This window comes from Epinephelus moara, chromosome 10 (genome assembly GCF_006386435.1).
Source record: "Epinephelus moara isolate mb chromosome 10, YSFRI_EMoa_1.0, whole genome shotgun sequence".
Taxonomy (NCBI): domain Eukaryota; kingdom Metazoa; phylum Chordata; class Actinopteri; order Perciformes; family Serranidae; genus Epinephelus; species Epinephelus moara.
In genome coordinates, this window is record NC_065515.1 from 24,000,656 (window position 1) to 24,020,135 (window position 19,480).

At 42.5% G+C, this 19,480-nt stretch overlaps 1 protein-coding gene across 2 annotated transcripts in view; it reads left to right on the forward strand.

Annotated features, from left to right (window-relative positions):
* Window positions 1–5,506: 5,506 nt before the first annotated feature.
* Window positions 5,507–19,480, forward strand: part of tle2b (TLE family member 2, transcriptional corepressor b) — a 126,172-nt gene continuing 112,198 nt past the window's right edge. For both annotated transcript variants that reach the window (XM_050054705.1, XM_050054707.1), the window contains exon 1: window positions 5,507–6,410. In XM_050054705.1, the coding sequence (XP_049910662.1) occupies window positions 6,387–6,410 (24 nt within the window). In that variant the 5' untranslated portion in view covers window positions 5,507–6,386. The remainder of the gene's footprint in view (window positions 6,411–19,480) is intronic.

Genomic DNA, 19,480 nt, shown 5'->3' on the forward strand with positions numbered 1-19,480 from the left:
GCCGGCTGCACGCACTAGGATAGCTTGTGGGCGTGATGTCAACAAACTCCACACACTACAGGAGAGGCAGTCACGTTCACAGGCACACACGTTAACATTTATTTAGCCTACATTAAATCGCAAATCGCAGCCTTTTATGCGGTTATGTAATCACACAGCCTGACATCGCGATTGCGATTGCGATTGCGATTAGATTAATCGAGCAGCACTAGTCAATATGTGACGAGATTGGAGTGAGAATGTGTTGGAGTAACTGGGTCATGATTTCTGGAAAGAGACACTGCCCAGAAGGAAGAGTGCATCTACTCATGGATGAGAGACTTGTGCTCCTGACAGCTTGAAATGTAAACATTAGTGGCGTCCTCCTCAGCTGGGCTGTGTCATTAGCTAGCTCAGCTTGCTAGGTGATAAGGTTGGCAGGTGTAGTTCGGTAGAAAGAAAATAGTTCCTACATGAAACTGCTCACAAAAAGGTCTGTGGATTATTTTGAGTAACTGGGTCATGATTTCGAGAAAGAGACAGCGTTGAGTTTTTGAAATATATATATTTTTTAACCTCTGAGCACCACAAGTCGAGTGCCATCTAGTTCCATAATATTGGAGAGAAGACAGACATCTCTGCATCCAATATCTCCAACACTCGGCAACTCACACCAAAATAATCTAGATTAATAAACATATGTAAGAGAACAAATATGAATTTTTGATTTTGGGGTGAACTGTTTCTTTAAGTTACAGAGCATCTGAAATAGAGTCTAAAAGCAGTGAAACAAAAAGAATGAAGTGTGAGACTAAATATAATAGAAGGACACAGTAGTAAATGTAGTAAAAGAGTGCAGAAACCATTTAGCAAATCAATTAAAAAATACATTAATTTGTTAATTATTTGAAGTGGGAATGATAAAATAAAACTCTTACATTGACAAATAGGCTCTTTAATCATGCTGCTAGTTTCATCCTGCTTCGTATCAGTGACCTCATGCTGTTAATATAAGGACTTCATCACTGTTGTCATCACAACCTCAAGATGAAACTGTACCGTGTAAATTATATTTTCCTCTAAATGTCCCCTACATGTCCCAGACTTCTTCTGTCAGTACCAGATGAACCAGAATTACTCATCCACTCATATCTCCTCTAATACAGACAAATGTTTACATAGTTTCTTACTCAAAATAGCTCAGTGCTTACTTTCCATCAGATCAGATATTTGAAAGAAATGCTAAAATTAGTCACACAGCGAATTCAAACAAACTTAGCTGAGTTTTAATTTGGTAACATAAGCCAGCATTAGGTTTCCCCAAAAGGATCTGTAGTGTTTGTTAATAGACCGCATTGGATAATAGGATGTCTGTGTGTGACCTTGATTGAGGCTCTGGGGCTGCCCTCTGGCTAACCCGCTTGTTATCAAATGCAGTTTCTGTCTTACTGGAAACCCTCCACGGATGCCAAGACTGACTGTGTCCGATTCTACAGTGTTGGATTAATGGCTGTTTGATCAAGTTCAAAGGCAGAGCTGCCCTGGATAAACTCATTATAAACAGCGCCAAAAGACGGCCGGGCCAGACTGCTGCACTGTACATGGAAAGGCTTTAAATACCAGGTCTTAGTTGGTCCAGGTCCATTCTGGGCAGTCCTGTAAATAACATGTGCAGCGGAGCCAGCAGTCAAAAGTAGGCAGGGAGACATTGTTATCTCGCAGCGGTGGCGATATTTGTGGGGTGTTACACTGGAAGTCCTCCAGATACTCGACTTATTGATTTTGGTGACATCTTTGGCGGTAAGTGGACGTCGCTGTGATGCTTCTGCACCGCAGTCCTGCCAGATATCACTACACAATGTGTGCCCCGTCCTTAAATGCTCATTTTTGGGGGATTTCTATTATAGGTAGCACACTTTGTTGGTGACTGTTGATTTTTTTTTTTTTTGGGTGGGGAGGCTGCCCAGTTCTTGTGTCTATTCTAAACAAACTACTGTTGCTGCTGAGGAAGAAGGAAAATGAATCACTTCCTGTGTGGCAAGTGTTTTTCCCCTAAAAGACCACCTACCAAGTGACGGGTAGAAAAGCGACACAGGGTATGAGCTACATCAGTATAACCAATGGTAAATGGACCTGCATTTGTATAGCACCTTTCTAGTCATCTAGTGACCACACAAAGCACTTTTTACACTACGAGTCACGTTCACCCATTCACACACACATTCATACACTGGTGGCCGAGGCTACCATACAAGGTGCCACCTGCTACTCAGTTTTTAACACACTCACACCGATGGAAGATGAATCAGTCAACTATTTTCTTGATCAACTGATTAGTTATTTTGTCTATAAAATGTCAGAAAATGGTAAAAAAAAAGAAAGAATATAAGTGTCTTCCAAAGCCCAATATGATGTCCTCAGATGTCTTGTTTTGTCTACAACCCAAAAATATTTGGTTTACTGTCATAAAGGAGTAAAGAAACAAAAAAAATATTCAGATTTAAGTAGCTGGAATCAGATAATTTTGACTTTTTTTTAACTTAAAAAATTACTCAAACCAATTAATTGTTAATGAAATTAGTTGGTAGTTAATTTAGTAGTTGACAACTTATCAATTAATCATTGCAGGTCTATTCAGTATATTGGGAAGTATCTAATATATTTGGGGTGTGTATTAGACCAGTGGTCCAGTCATAGGGTCCTGACTTCTCCTTAGTCATTAGTTCAAGCTCCACACAGTTTAATACATTCAGTGTCATACTTGCGTTTGGATATGTCATCAAGCTAGTTTGCTGTCTCTGTCAAGTAGCTGTCCTTTAGTCACTTACTCTTCAGCAAGAAGCAGCACTTCAAAATAAAATCTCTGTGCCAGAAATTCACTGTACTTAAAAGTAAAGTGTGTTTTGTACAAACTTGACATGTTAGCTAGTCACTTGCGGTCCATTCAGAATGGATTGGCGTCAACCCACTTTTGGACCGGAATCCACCAGTTGGGAACCACTGTATTAGAGAATGAATGGTCTTTAGAAACACTGTCCCGTGTCTATGTTCCTGAGCAAGGTACTTTATAGTCCCTTTTACACAGAGATTGTGTGATCGGGCCACTACGTAGTATTCGGCAGGTCAGCTGTAGCCATCTTGGGTTTTTTTTTGGAGCCAGAAGTGACAATATTTGGGCAAGAGGCTGGTGAGGGATGGATCTGACACTCAAAGTGCCCCACCCTTAATTATGCTTAAATTTAAGCCTTAATAACATGTAAACAGTTGAGTTAAATACAAAAAAAATCACCCTCCGTACAGTTGTCATCAATGTTGAAATTAGCAACAGAGACCGAAATTGTTTTTTGTACCAGGCTGTAGACATGTTCACTTCTGTTGTTAACATGGGGGTCTATGGGGATTGACTGGCTTCTGTAGCCAGCCTCAAGCAGCCGTTCAGAGAAGTGCAGTTTTTGGCACATTCATTTGGGCTTCATTTTTCAGCCTAGAGTTTGCTGCTTGATTCCACTTTTGCTTTTTTCTACAGAACCAAACAACTTCAGCATCATGCTGCCTTTGTGTGTGATTTCAGACATCATGCCAGAGCTCTGGTTGATCTCATCCTTGACTCAGAGGGTAAGGACCTCCCGTACCTCATTGTCTCTCCAATTTGAGAACATTTTTGATAACTGTTCTTCCTCGTTAGGAAGAACTAGCTGCTTTTTAAATTAAATGTCTTGCCAGTGGGTCGCACACATAACACGTCGTCAAACATCACGCCTGTCCTGTCCATGGTCCTGTCCTGCTTGCTGTCCTTTTTACACAGACATCGATTAGACGCTGTTACTACCTTCGCTGCTGGCTTAAAGGCAAGATAACTCTGTCCCCCCTTTCACGATGGTACCTTTTATAAATAGCGACAAAGCGGAATAACGGTGTCTTGAACAGACTGTGTAGATGGGGCTAATGTGATGTCTGACTACCTGCGAAGTCACTGTAGATGGGCATAACAACTTCAAATAACACACTTTTTTTTAAATGTAGACTTGTTTTTCTGTCACGTGTGACTTGTGACATGAGACTTGTATATCCAGACAGTGCAGGACTCAACAGCCAAATTATGTTTCTTGCCTCTTTTAGCATGAGAAACCAAACAGCATGCATGCTCACCACTTGATTATAACCACATTAAGACAATAGTCTGATTATTGCAACTAAAATTTATGTGAAGCAAAAACCCATGCCTCCATTGTTTGTCTAACATTTTGTGGTGTTGGAGTGTCATGCAGACTTCTGGAAATCTACCTGATTAACTATGAGTAATGCTACTTATCCATTGCTCTTTGAAAATTTTCCTGGTCTCAAGACCGCTTTTTGAAGGTCTCGTCTCGGACTAGATCACATTTTGACTCGGTCTTGTGTCAGTCTCAGACAAAGAGGACTTGGGATTTTATTTCATTTCAAGACTGGTAAAAAACTGGTAAAAAACCTCAACTGTGAGGATATCACTGAACTGCCTGTGCCGAAAATGAGTGATGAATAAAGATGATTAAGTTGATTTCAGCTCCATGGTGTTGGTATTTATTTGCTCACAGAAAACAAAGGAAAATTCCCACACATAAAATAACCTCTGCAATGCCTTTTGATTATTATCAAGACATGCCTCATGCGGCACTTATACATACGCATATATTTGCCTACAGAATGGCAATAGAAGAGGTGAATGAAGAGGAATCTTAATTTTTTGGAAGTGCCTATGGTTTGCATGTTCCACATCTTATTATAAGTCTTGCAGTGTGTGACTCGTACTGCTCTGGTCTTGCTCTTGACTTAGTCTCGACCCCTGAAGGTCTTGGTCTTGTCTCAGTCATGATACACTCTGTTCTTGGTCATGACTTGATCTCGGTTTCGGTCGACTTGACTACAACACTGCTCTTTTGTTGGTCTGTTCGGGAGGAGTGACCTCTGTGGTTTGACACATTGATCCATTTACAGTTGACAAACATCTGGATCCAATGCATCTCAGACCACATCCTGAGGAGGTCTGAGTGATCAGATCAGTTCGTCAGTGCATCCTTTGTGTGTTTACACCTGGATTTCATGTGATTAAGCATGATTGGATAGCTGTCCAATCATCCAAGACTCATTTTAATGCAAGGTGTAAACTGGGTAATAAACTTATCACTCTGAGCAACTATCATGTGTATGTGCGACTGTCATTGTGTGTGTGTGTGTGTGTGTTTTTGTTGCGTAACAAGTGTGTCCACATAGCTGTCATGAATTTGTGTATGAGTGTCGGAGCGTTTGTGTGTGTGAATCTTGATTCATATCAGTTTGAGCCTAAGTCTTTGTGCATGACTGATTGCTTTGTCTGTCTGACCACAATTGAAAAGGGATCCATCTCTCTCTTTGCCTCTGTGTCTCTCCTCCCTCTGCCTCCCTCTCTGTGTGACTGGGTGTCTCTATCTGCTCAGTTCCACCTTAAGAGGAGCTTTAGCAGCCTGTCGTGTTTGTGTTGAAGCCAACAGGCACAATATATTACAGTCTAGGGCTTGCTGCTGAAAAGCCCGCTGGATCCTCCACTGACCTGCTGTTCTTTCCTGCTTTCCTCTTGCGTTTTTTTTTTCCACATTTAGATTAAAAACAAAGCTCTCACTCTCTCTCTCTCCTTCTCTCTCTCCCCTCCTCCCCTCCCTCCTCCTTCTTCTTCTTCTTCTTCTCCTCCTTCTTATCCTTCTTCTTCTTTTCTGCGGCAGCAGTCAAGGCTCCAGTGTGTCAGAGAGAGGGTGAAGAGGAGGGAAAAAGCAGAGGAGAAGACTGTTTGGACGGAGCTGAGTGTGTGTTTATGTTTGTGTGTCTCACCATTGGACGGCCGGGTGAAGGGGCACGAGGAGAAGAGTAGGAGGAGGAGGAGGAGGAGGAGAAGCAGAGGGAAGCCTGCCTGGATGAAATTCTCGATGTCATGTCACTACGAGTGGACCTTGACTGATCACAGGGTGAGGGAAAGGGAGAGAGACACTGAGAGGAAGACGAGGAGGTGGAGAAACTGAGACTTTGGTTTCACTGGGAAAAAGAAGAGGAAGGAGGAGAAGGAGGTAAAGTCTGGAGCTCCGTTTTATCATGACATTGTTGGATAAAGGAACCGACGGATTGAGCGCTCTTCAGTGGTGTGTCAACAGGAATTCGCCTTAGAAGAGAGAAGGAGAGCAAGGAAAGAGAAGAAGGAGACAGACTCTGGAAGAGTATAGACTGCTGTATTCAACCCAGCTAAGGAGCAGGGACTGGACTTACAGAGTGTGTGTGTGTTGGGGGGGGGCTTGTGTGTGTGTGTTTGTGTGGCTGTGTAACCGGTGGAGGGCAGAGGAGTGGAGGGCCAGGGGACTAACCTGGCCATCAAACGGACTGGCAGCCTCTCCTCTCCTGGGATCATGTACCCTCAGGGCAGGCATCCGGTAAGTACCTCCTTATGTCTCTTTCTCCTGTCTGTCTGACTCTTTTTTTCTGTCTCTCCGTCCATATGTCTGTCCCTCAACTCCAATCTTGCAGTTGCTTTTTGTCTCAGATTCACCTTGTCACTTGTATCTCCCTCTGTCCTCTTTTTGCTCCCTGTCTGTCTCTGTCTCTTCATGCCTCCCTGCTTCTCTTCTTCTCTTGTGACTCTCTTTATGTCCCTCTGCTTCTTGGTTCCCCTCTTGTCTTTGTCTTTCTGTCCTCCTGTCTGTCTTTTACAGCCTGTTGTGTCTCTCTCTTGTTTAGTTATAAGGACTGTACTGTAACATGAGGAGTGAGGTGTGAGGGGAGGGGGGTATTAGGGCTGAGAGATTCCCTGTTATGTACACACACACACACACACACACACACACACACACACACACACAAACCTCTCTGTCAGCTGCAACCAGGTGCCTTTGAGATCTTGTTGATGGTTGGCTGTGTAGGTGGCATATGACTGAATCTGCACTCCTCAGCTTGTGTGTGTGTGTGTGTGTGTCCATTAGTGTTTAATTAGTGTCTCTAGGTGTGTGTATGTGTTACTGTTTTTGTGCATGGCGGCATGTGTGTGAGAATAGACATCTGTGTGTGTGTGTGTGTGTGTGTGTGTGTGTGTAAATTGGGCCGTACAACTGTCAGCTGTCCATTTGCTCATTTCAGTTGCTAAGCAAACACTTGCGTACACACACACACTCACACAAGCAGACACAGACACATGTACACACAGTCTGTTTAATTGATAGTTAAATTCATTTCCATTACCACTAAGAAAGGTCGTGAGTGCACAAGTACTTCGCCTTTAATACCTCCTTAAAGTCCCTTCCCTCCTTCAGTTTCACCCTTCATCAGCAGTGAGAATTTGCCGTTAATTTACCTGCCAGGGTAAAATAAAGGTTAAACACATAGACTAAAAAGCACAGAAGGATGAATGACAGCTTAGGCTCAGTCTGGCTTAGGCCATTCGTTTCACAGGGGCCCCGGTCCGGTTGCTATAATCAGATTTGCTTGTCAGTCTCTTTGTATCTGCTACAAATGGGTCAGTGGCCACTTTGCCTCGCAGCCAGCCAGCCAACCACTCAGTCAGCCAGCAAGCCAGCCAGCTAGCTATCACACAGAATTATGAATGACATTTTCACAAGAGGAAGGCATGAGGAATCAATTATATGTACAGAGAGAATGCTAATAAGCCAGCCGCTGGAATAGAAGGCAGGGAGAGACGCTGAGAGAAACAAGAGAGAAGTGAAAAACAAAGGGAGAAAGTGAAAGATGTAAGAGCCAAGAAAGATTAAAAAAAGAAAAAAAAAAAAAAAAAAAAAAAGGGGGAGAGAAAGAATTCTTTAAAAAGGCACGGCCGGGGGTGGAAAGAGAAATGAAAATGAATGAGAGATGCAAAGGAAGAATAGCGCGTGAACATTCCTCTGTTCTCTCCTTTAGAGGCGTATCAGAGAGCTTCCTGCTGCGATGCTCTTCGTTTGTGATAAAGTTCAATCCCAGATTGAGCCAACTCCAACCGATCGATAGCCTCTATCTCTCTCCTTCTGTGTCTCTTCGGTTTTTCTCCCTCTCCGTCTTTTCTCTCTCTTCTTCTCCTTCCTCTGCAGCCCTCCTCTGCCAGTGGAACTTTATTTCTGGTGTTGCTATGAAATGTGATCTGTGGAGAGGTGTCAAGGTGCAAAGAACAGTTGTGTGTGCATACATGCGTGCGTGTTTGTGGTTACAGACAGCGAGTGTACGTTCATGTTTACGAGTATTTACATTCACATGTCTGTGTGTGTTTGTCCTTATAAATGCAGAACAAGGTTACTTGTACAATGTGCAGTTCATCGTGTTTTTTCAGCCTATCTGCTCTCCATAGCACAGCTGGAATATAACCCCTGTCAGAGCTCTCCTTGCTGGTGCATTCGAGGAAGATCCAATATTTCAAAAATCATAGTTGGCTGCTAGAAAGCATCGTATTAAAGAGCTGATGTACAGTGCCAGAAAGTAAAATCAGATGCAAGACCATAAGAACCGCTGGATCTTGTGGGAAAAAAGGCAATGTAAGCTTGGTGCTTTTCAGCAGTTGACTTTTTAAATCTCAGATGTCAGCTCATTTTTGATTGACACCAACAGTGACAGATTTCAAAATGGTCTCTTCTTGAAACCGCATCACCACAAGATGATAAGTTTGACAGAAAAGCAGGAGTGATGAATTGACCGCTGTTATAGATCGGTAATCTGAGGCAAACATAGAATTTCATTATCGAGTTGACTGGCTGGTTTGAAATCAACAAAATATACTTATGTGAAAATGCAGTGATGTGAATTATTTGTGATTTCTAGCACATCTCTCTGTGGTCGCGTGTGTGAGGACATTTTTAATCATTCTATCTCATAACAGTGTTTAATATGTACATTGACATGTAGTTGACCCGAGAGGCATCAGTGCCCACTTAGCATGTTTCATGTGGAGAGGCGTCTGCCTGTCTGGATGATAAGAGGTCAACCTTGTCGATGCTTCAGAGTTAACAGTTGCGCTTTGTCTGACTCTTGTTCGGTGATGTGATGATACGAGGATCTGAATGACGTGGAGTAGATTCTGTATCAGGCTAAAATTATTGTTCTGTACTTTAAAGAAATACTTGATTTCCCCCCATTAGCTCCATTATCAGCTTCTGCTGTTTGGAGACAGTTGAAATATCTCCAGACAGAGAGTCCAGTGATTTTTTTTATGTCCTCCACCTCCTCTTCAAAGATTCCACCACCGTGCTTGCCATGTCTTTTTGGCATTTCGCTTGTTTGTGCATAGTGTTGGCAACAAACCAACCATAACAATAAACAGTTAATACAATAACAGCGGCCACCAGAGATGTAAACAGTCCTGCTACGCTAGCTATCCATGCTAGCAGCCAGCTTACCAACGTTCGTCTTTCAGTCCGTTTTCCTTGCTCTATGTCGCTGTCCATGCAGAAGTCAATGCCAGATGTCTCAATATGTGTTGCGATCCAAAAAACTGCTGTCTTATCCAGAGAGGATTAAGTCAATAGCAGAGGATGGGAGGCACGAAAAATTCAAAACACAGGGCTACAGCAACTCAGAAGTGACGCTGAATGACCGTGTCCCACCACACTGAGAAAGCAGATTCAACCCTGCAAAATGACCATTGTACATCAGTTACACACCACATTTCACCTTGAATCTGTGGAGAAAACTGTTTTTCTCGCATGCCTCAACAGTGAACGGAGAATCCAAAAAAGGCCGACAGTCTTAATGAAGTGAAGTAGACAGGGGCTGCGATTGACGTCAGCAAAACTATATCAAAACATCCTTTTACAGAATCTCACACAACTCACGCAGTATAATCCAAGCCTCATTTACACATCCTCAGTACTTCCCAGTCACATGCATTTTCACTAAAACATTATGATTTAAAACATGTACGTACGAACAGTCTCATGCAAAGCTAAGTAGCGTGCCTGGGCACATGCGTGCATTTGGACTCTGCTCAGGCGGAGCTCATATGCACAAGAGAAGTGTGTTCAGGCATGCTGAAGGCGTGCCTCTCATAGGTGGAAGTGTTTTATATTGTTATGTTTCTGCAAAAATGCATGTGATCGGGAAGTACTGAGCATATGTGTGGATAACTGAGAGTTGGATTATACCGCGGGAGCTGTGTGAGAGTTTGTAAAAGGATGTTTTGATATAGTTTTGCTGTTGTGAAATGCAGCCCCTGTTTACATCACTTCACCGAGAATGTTCGCCTTTTTTGGATTCTCCGTTCACTGTGGAGGCATGTAGGAAAACCAAGTTTCCCTCAGGAATTCAAGGTAACAAATGATGAGTGATTGATATACAAATGGTCATTTTGTGGGTGAAGTATTCCTTTGGGCTTCTCTGATATTAGATTTGTGTTGTAATTAAAGTTATATTCAAGAAAGAACAACAGAGGCTCCTCAAGTTACAGTATTATATTATTCATCAAGTTTTTCCACATCACTGTTTTAATACACAGCTACACGTCTGTTACTCAGGTGTTTCCCGATGAACAGACTCGACTCTGTTCACTCAGTAGCCTTGATGTGTCCTTGTTGGTGTCAGTCAGACATCACGGCCTACTTCCTGTCAGCGACGGACAGCCAGAGAGGACAGAGCTGCCTTGAATGCCGCTCCTTTCAACCCCTCTGTGTCCCCTCAGAGTTGATAAGGAAGGTGTCTCAAGGCGGCTCAAGCGGCGTTATTTCTTTCTTTCTTTATGTTTTATCAGAGAAGAAGTCGGACTTTGTTCTTCGCGCTCTCTGGTAGGAAAAGGTTAAAACCGATGGCTGATTTGCGAGGCGAGCAGAACTGTAATTGGTTCCAGTGGATTTTTGTGGCGAGCATTATCAGAACTCTGCGAATGTGTGTGTGAGGTGTGTTTTTGTTTAATGTGTGTGATTTCTTTTTATGTGTCTGTGTCTCTTCAGTGCTTTGTGCGTGTGTACATTTTTGTAATAACAGTGTTTGTTGTTCGTGTAAATGTGTGTGTGTGTGTGTGTGTGTGTGTGTCAGTGTGTGCAACTCCTGTGAGGTTCAGTTTTGTTTTATGTGTGCATCTGCCCTTAAGTGTTAAATGTCTTTGTGTGTAAGTATATGTGTGTCTTTGTGTGTGTGTGTATGTACATGTTTGTATTTGTCCTTGTGTTCCTGTAAAAGTGCTTGTGTGTGTGTGTGCGTGCAGCCGTTAAAGTGAGTGTGTGTTTAGATCTGGGAGAGGAAGGGGAAAGGAGAGCGGTGGTGGTTTGTGTGCGCTGTGTGCCAACAACAATAACAATAAATAATGTCCCAGTCCGACCTCGACTGTTGCTGTGAATGTACAAGCCCTTGATTGGCTGCCACACCCCAGTGAGAGAAGGAGAGGATTTACTGTGTGTTTTCATGGTTAAGAAAGACGTCTATAACTGCTACCCTTTACATCATTTTACTCATATATTCATTTAAGCGCTAACACCCTTACACAAGCACACCTCCTCTCAAACATCCAGGTTTGTGTTGTACCACTCGGCATATTTATTTTAAAGTTTGGCCGTTGTGTGAGTATGCATTTAAAGCTGTCACTCTGTGTGTGTGTGTGTGTGTGTATGTGTGTGTACATTTGTTTCTCAGCCTTAGGAGTTGTGGTGGCTGTCGTCTCGAGGATCATGATCAGACACAGTTTATTCAGCAAGTGTGAGCTAAAAAGAGACAGAGCAAGTGTGAAAGAGGACGGGAGGGAAAGTTGGACTCGGCTCCTGTTTAGTTGCTGATGGTGTAATAATTTAATCTGCTCTGACTGTTATTATTACATCATCCACTGGAAGTGTAACGCCTCTTTCCACATAGCTCTGTGTATGTAGGCGAGTCAACTGGAAGTCCATTCATTCCAATGAGACTCTCTCTGATCTCTGATGTGTTTACGAACCTTTTTGGCCTGGAATTTGCCCCGAGCATGTTGAAAAAATGTAACTTTTGTGGCAGATGTCAGACTGACTGTACGCACTGTGCCACAGGAAGTAGGATACAAACCAATTAGGTAATAGACTGATGAATGTAATACAGCTCTATTTGCACTTTTTTCTACATGAAAAGTTTAGCGTCATGTTTAGCTAGCCAACATTGGTAGCATGCCAGCTGTGTGACACATAGAGTTAATGCATAGTGGATCATACGTCTTTTAACAAAATATTTCATAGGGTTGGGAATCTCCAAGCACCTCACGATTCGTTTGGATTACGATTCAGAGGGCAATGATTTGATTATGAAACAATTGTCGATGCATCAGAATTTTTTGATTTCTATACATGATTTAATTTTCTCCCTGTCTGACGACTTGCTTGTTTTAAAACATAGCATAAGTAGCCTTCTTTCTAATGACCCACACTTAAATAAACAGATTAATTTACCTGCATACAGTGGGGCTCTTGTCAGGGTCCCTTTTCCATTCAACTTCGCAGAAGCCAAAATACCATACCTTAGCAAAAGGGAGGGACGACTGGTTGCTCTATACAAACATGGATCAAAATCTTGTGCCGGGTGCACGCGGTGAATGGTAAACAACAGAATCGACAGGAAGGTAATCCAGAAACGAGGACGGAAATGTTAAAAAGCCTTTATTGTAGTGGCTAAATCATCAAAAGAGCCAACATGTTTCGACCACTGCAGGTTTTTGTCAGGGCTTTCAAAACATACAACACAGGTATGGCCTCACCTGTATATTGGCAGGAACCAATCAGAGGCAAATGACAAATGACCAAAAAACATGTTAAGTCTATATCTTCATGAGACCAAGATACTTTAAAGCATCCAGATGATAGATCCAAAAAGCCAAACCTTTGCTTTTAAGCCAGGGGGTGTCAGTCAGATTGTATCCACCTGCTGTTGCTCATGCCAACCTATTGTGGGATATTTATGCCGGCATATTGTCCAGTGTTTACATAGCCTACTGTAATATTTCACCGGACATTGTATGCAGTTCATGTACTGTTGAATAATAAATGGTCTGCAGCCTTTTTATTAAAAAAAAAAATTAACTACATTAAACAATGAATGAATTAATTTGAATGCATCCTACAGTCTCCTGCCTGTAGGTGAGTAACAAAATAAGGGGGAGGCTGAGTGTTCAGCTGTGTTGTTATTAGCATCTTCAGCAGTGGGGAACAGCTTCTCTGCTGCTCCATCAGCTCTGGGGAAAGCCAGGACACTCAGCAGGCTGGGTGCAGGGTTTTTGAGTTGAAACATACTGAGCATAGAGTTATTTTCATCACCACAGAGAGGTTTCAAGTTGTTTAATGCTGCAATAAGTGTTGGTCTGCTTGTCTTGTCTGTAAACATTTCGTACTGATTGCTGATACATGCTTTGCTCCGTTAACATTAGTCTCTGGGTTACGGTGTAGAAATTATTCACAATATACTTCACATTCAGCTTGCAAATATTATGGTTGCTTGCAACCACTGCCTTTTGTGAAGATGAATTCCAAGTTAAGTCTAGCATGTCTGGGTGCTGCACTGCCCTCACGGTTGAGTTCCATCTCTGTCCCTCCGTCAACATCATATTATTAACAAACATTTAGAAAACCAATTGTTGACTTTTATTAATCGATGCTGAATCATCCTGTCTGCATCAAAGAATCAAATCTTTCACCCACCCCGAATATTTCGCAAAACTGGCCACACACACGACAGGCCAACCTCCTCACTAATTTGTCACCATGAAGTATTGGTCCTGTTTTTGTCTCTATGCTGCTCCATGTGCATATTCCACAAGAATAACCAGCGGAACCCAATTAAAATTTAACTTATATGTCAAGGTGGTGTTTCTATTCATGCCTAAAGAGATGCATTTCCTTGCGTTAAACACCAGGGGTGTACTCTATATACTGTAGGGAAATGGTAATACAAAACAAAACTGTGTGGAAAAGAGGCGTAGTCATGACAATAAAACATCCTCTGAATTATCACAGGCAGTGTGTGTGTGTTCTCGCGTGTTAGTGGATAACAAGAATAAAGAGAAGAAGAAATGCTGCAGAAGAAATAAGAAGTGTGCCAGTGTGTGTGGTGCAGTCTCAGTAACTGTTGGAAAATCGTTGCAACCAAAATGTATAATCATCTGTGTGTGTGTGTGTGTGTGTGTGTGTGTGTGTGTTGGGGAAGGCTTCGCTCTCCTTTGGCCACCAGTAGGGTAACACTTTATTTTTACGGCCAAGTAAACAAACTTTTGCCAAATATGCGGCCACAGACATCACATATGCTCCATTAATGAGGGCAGAGCCACTGCAGGAGTGTTTGTGTGCGTCTTAAAGTTGGATTTCGATGTGTGTGCTTGAGATTGAATTTGTGAGTAGATTTTGTAGCTGCAGTCACATGCAAAACTACTTATTAGTGTGTGTTGAATTGTGTAAGCGCTTGCATATATACAGATTTTTGGCAGTGTTTGCTTTCTCTTGCACACTGGACCCCTTTTGTTTTTTGGCATCTAGCTGTGTCGGGCAGTTTGTTTTTCCCCAGCGTTTGTGGCTGTAATGAAAGCCATGTACGGTAAACAGCACAGCGGATTGCTGTCACCTCCAACAGATGACATTCTCCCCTCCTTTCCTTTGTCCTCGTCTTGTTTACATTTAATTTCATTCGGCATCGCAAAGGCAACCCCGTAAAATGGCAAAAAGTCAAGTAACAACAATACAGCTGTGGTGAGACGACCTGCAGAACAAGCAAAAAGTCACACAACAACTTCTAGTCAGACATCAGCAGCCACCCAGATTAAGTCTGCACTCTGATTAAAAAAAGAAAAAAGAAAAGGGGGCCGTTTTCTATCCTCAAATCCTGTGTTCTTTTCTTTGTCATTAAAAGAAACGATCAGAGCGAGGCTTGGAAGGAGTCCAGAGACTCTTTTGGCTGCCAATCTTTCCCTGATTTGTAATCCACCGCTGGCTTAGTGGCTGACTGGTGACTGACTAGCTCTCTGAATGACTGTCTCGATAACTTGCTGACTGGTTAAATAGTGCGCTGACTGGCTTTCTGATTGACTGACTGCCTGACTTTTGGTTCACTGGCTGGTTGGCTGCCAATTTAATTGACTGTCAAACTGAAGGACTGACTGGCGAGCTGGCAGGATGAGTGAGTGGCAAAGATGTTCATTGGTTCTCAGCAGAACAAGAGGGCCACTAACTCTAATTGAGCTTCTGTTGTTGGGATGCTGGCAGCGCGGCTCGCTCTAAGTTATCAAAACCTTTTGAATGGTCTGCAGACAAAACTCTCAGAAAGAAAGAGGGAGATGTGAGGGTGTCTTAAAGAGATGGATGATATGTAAGTTACATTCCCCGCAGCTCTTCTTCAGTCTTTCATCCGCACAGTCCAAACCAATGAGCTGTTGCTTATGTTCTTTGCTGCTCACTTCAGCAGACACAAACACACACACAGGCGTGTACACAAAGGGCACTGACATTCCTCTGCCACACTTCGTATTTCTCATCTATTCATGTGCCTTTTTCCTAAATATTTCACCAGCCAATTATTATTTCATGCACTATCTGAATGTGTCTCTGCTTGTCTCAGAGAGACACAGGCAAAAGGAAGAACAAAGGGGCTAAGAAGGAGAAGTAAAGAACAAAAGGAGAGAAAAGGGAGGGAGGAATGAGACGGAGCAGCATGAGAGAGGGTGCAAGAAAGAGAAAATGTTTTGTTTGTGGGTGTTTTGTTCGAATGAATGCATCCATGCATAGGCATGCCTGCTTATACCATGTGAATACTCATGTGTTGGTAGAGAGTGCGCCAGGGGCTAAACAGATAGACGGAGAAGACAAGCAGACAGATAGAATAATTTCTCCCCCAATCAGTCCCAGACCTGCATCTGTTTCACAGTTGCTAGCTCTCTCATGCAGCCACTGCCAGTGGTGGAAAGACACGCAGCTGCTTGAGCAGAAGACTTCCACGTGACGGACAAACAGACAGGAAGAGAGACAGATAGAATCAGACTGACCTAATATTCAGACAGAGTGGGGAAAAATGAAGTGTGACTGAAAATAAGTAATGCAAGACACTGCATGAAGTCAAACAGCAAGACTGTTGCAACATCACTTTGAGGTGCTGATTAGGGCTGGGTATTCTTTAGAGAAGTTATGATATCAGCATCATTACCAGTACTCTTAAAGAAATACTAACAGAGTACCTCATTTGATACCTTTTTTCTACTTTTTTCGATACCCCTCATGTGAATGGAAGCATTTAGTTGCTTAAAATGCCACCAGACGCCACAGGCGTGTGGTGTAGCCATACTGTGGAATATTCTGATGGCATCTCGGCACGCTTAACCACCAACTCTGTCAAATACACTGCGCTTGACTTCACCACACCACAGACTGTGTGCATAGTAGCTGTGGTAGTGGGCCAATTACATGTCGTATTAGATTAAAGAATGCTTGCAGTGATTGACTGCAAGCAAAACCATGAAAATGGTCCTTTTTTTCTGGATATGGGTAGAAAAAGATCGAATACAGGTATTGGTTCATTGGAGAAGTTTTAAGGGTGCTTTCAGACCTAGAGTTGTCTTGCTTTGGTTTGAATCAGGGACTAATTTTGCTTCAAAATTACATAATTGCCTAGAGTTGGTTCGTGTTCTCACGGCAGCATTTACAAGCGGGCCAGATAAAATGCCTTTCACAAGAAAGCTGCTTTTGATTGGTCAGAATTTCCATGCAGGAAAAATCCAGGAAGTAAACAAAACGTTGAAGAAGAGTACACTTGCAAGATAAATGTGACACTTTCTAATGTCACAATGGAGGGACAACTACGCAGGTTGATTTTAGCGCTGCTCATCGTGGACTATATTGCTGTCGTTGTTCATTTTAGTCAAACCATACAGTTTGAAAACGAGGCGCGGCTCCAACTAGAAAACAATGTGTTGATGCACTGGATGTGCTGAATGTGCATATTAAGGCAGTACAGGAGGAGGCGCACATTAATAATCCTCCAGGACTGTAACATGCTCATGTTTAACCCAAACAATGTGTCATGTGACTGCAGTTGGTTCAGATCGAGGTCGGAACACGTTCTCACCACAAACGAACCGCACCAGAGTTTGTTTGTAACCAGACCAAGACCACCTCTTCAAGAAGGTCTCGGTCTTGTTGTTTTGGTGCACACCCAAGGGCGATTGCTGTGTCCACACCTGCCCAAACGAACCACACTTAGGGGACAAATGAACTTGAGTTTGATTGAACTGAACCAAACAGGGCAGGTGTGAAAGCACCCTAAAACTACTTGGCACTGGGTTATTTTGGGCAATACTTAAAGCTCTAGTGCTGACTGAGTCAGGGAAGTGACCCCTCAAGGTTACCTATTTCACCTTATGTAAGAAATCTGGAATAGGCAAGTTATTTTTAGGCAGGACATTGACCGGGCCCTAGTATTTTTTATGCAGAACATACATGCTACTTAGGACGTGAGGCAACGTAACAGTCAGCCTTTGTCGCCACTCAGTTCCTTGATGCCAGTTTGGTGTGTCTGGGCCTTTAGAGGATGTAGTTTTTGGTACCTGTATATCACATCATATAGAGGTGTTTCTGTCATTAAGTCTCTATAAATGGGAGGGAAAAAATAGCAGAAACACAACAAACTGTGTTTTAGAGGTGTTAGATCAACTATATAAATATATTGGAGGCTGCAGTTTCACCAAAATAACCTTCACACAGGTAAGTTGTTGTATTAGACTGCATTGGTTTTAGCAAAGTGTGCCTAATAAAGTGGCAACTGTTTGCATGTTGGCTGATAATTAAACAGACATTTCGGTGCCAAGATGCCAAAGATCTATTTGGGGTAATTTAAAAGCAGTGTTGTCCTGCCAAGTTTACTTCTGACTTGTAAAATATCTCACTGAGTAAATATCTCGGTAAATTCTCCAATAACCAGATTTAAAAGGAGCCTCATAAAAATGTAAAAAAAAAAAAATTAAGCTTTTATGTTGGAAAATTAATATTATGTATTATATAGTATAGTAATATAGTAATTATATATTATTATAAAGTGATTATATAGTGTAAGTTGGGCTCTATTTGTGACCTGTAACACTAATTACTCACAGTTACTGAATGACTTTGGTGATGGCATTGGCTGTATTGTTTTAACTCTGTGCAAAAGAAATAGTATTTAATCATAATGCTTTATAATATCAATGTGTTTGCATGTTATCACATCACTTACACTGCTAGTCTATCAAGTGGTACAATCAAACTCGTGACAGACAGACAGACGCAGGCAGACAGACACTGACAGACAGGTGATGGTTAGAGCCACTGGGTCCCACCTCCATCCTGTTATGTGATACAGCACGATGGGCTTCACCCGCCACTCCTCCCCTCCCCTCGCCTCCTCCCTCCCCTCCATAGATAATCCCTCCTAATTCTCTGCTCGCCCGTGCCAGCTCGACCAAATTGTGATTGACTGCTGTCCCACATGGTGTATATATGTGTGTGTGTGTGTGTGTGTGTGTGTGTGTGTGTGTGTGTGTGTGTGTGTGTTTGTTTGCGCGCAAGTGACCCTTCCTTCCCCACCCTCCTCTACCTCCTCCTCCTAGATTAACCGGATCAGTTTTGGGTTTCAGGATCCCCTATGCTGGCTGCCACGGCGCTCACACACACACACACACACACACACACACATACAAATATATACACACATGACAACACAGGCGGTAGGCTGTTTTTTGGCCCTTCGTGACGCACTATTGGACCCCTAACAGTCTGGGCTGCCATCTGTCACAATACAGGAGAGAGCAGATACACACAGACACACTCCAACAACAAATGTTAGTTCTGGTGTACATACGGCATGACTTGATGATGCCTCCATCTTTGTAAACACTGCAGACGGATGCACATTTATCCCCTTAAATGACTTTTAGCTACAGGGGTGGGGGGAAAATCAGTACAGAATAGCACTGCAGTATTTTGCATGGCAATATTGTATCGATAAACACACACACACACACACACACACACACACACCAACAATCGATTTTTTTGTTTTGTTTTGTTCCTTTTGCTAGGCGACTAGAATAATAAAATCAATTGCTTTTAGCCCAATAATAAAAAGACTGAACACTCATCTTATTAGATAAAAACAGATGTTGTCAAAGTTTTCCCTTGGAGACATAATTTGCAGTTGAAAAAAGTCTATAAATCTTAATTTATCTCAATATACAATCACCAGCCACTAGTTACACTTGTTCGACTACATGTTAAAGCAAATAACTAATCAGCCAATCACGTGGCAGCAACTCAATGCATTTAGGCATGTAGACATGGTGAAGACAACCTGCTGAAGTTCAAACTGAGCATCAGAATGAGGAAGAAAGGTGATTTAAGTGACTTTGAACGTGGCATGGTTGTTGGTCTGAGTATTTCAGAATCTGCTGATCTACTGGGATTTTCACACACAACCATCTCTAGGTTTTACAGAGGATGGTCTGAAAAGAGAAAATATCCAGTGAGCGGCAGTTCTGGGTGAAAATGGCTTGTTGATGCCAGAGGTCAGAGGAGAATGG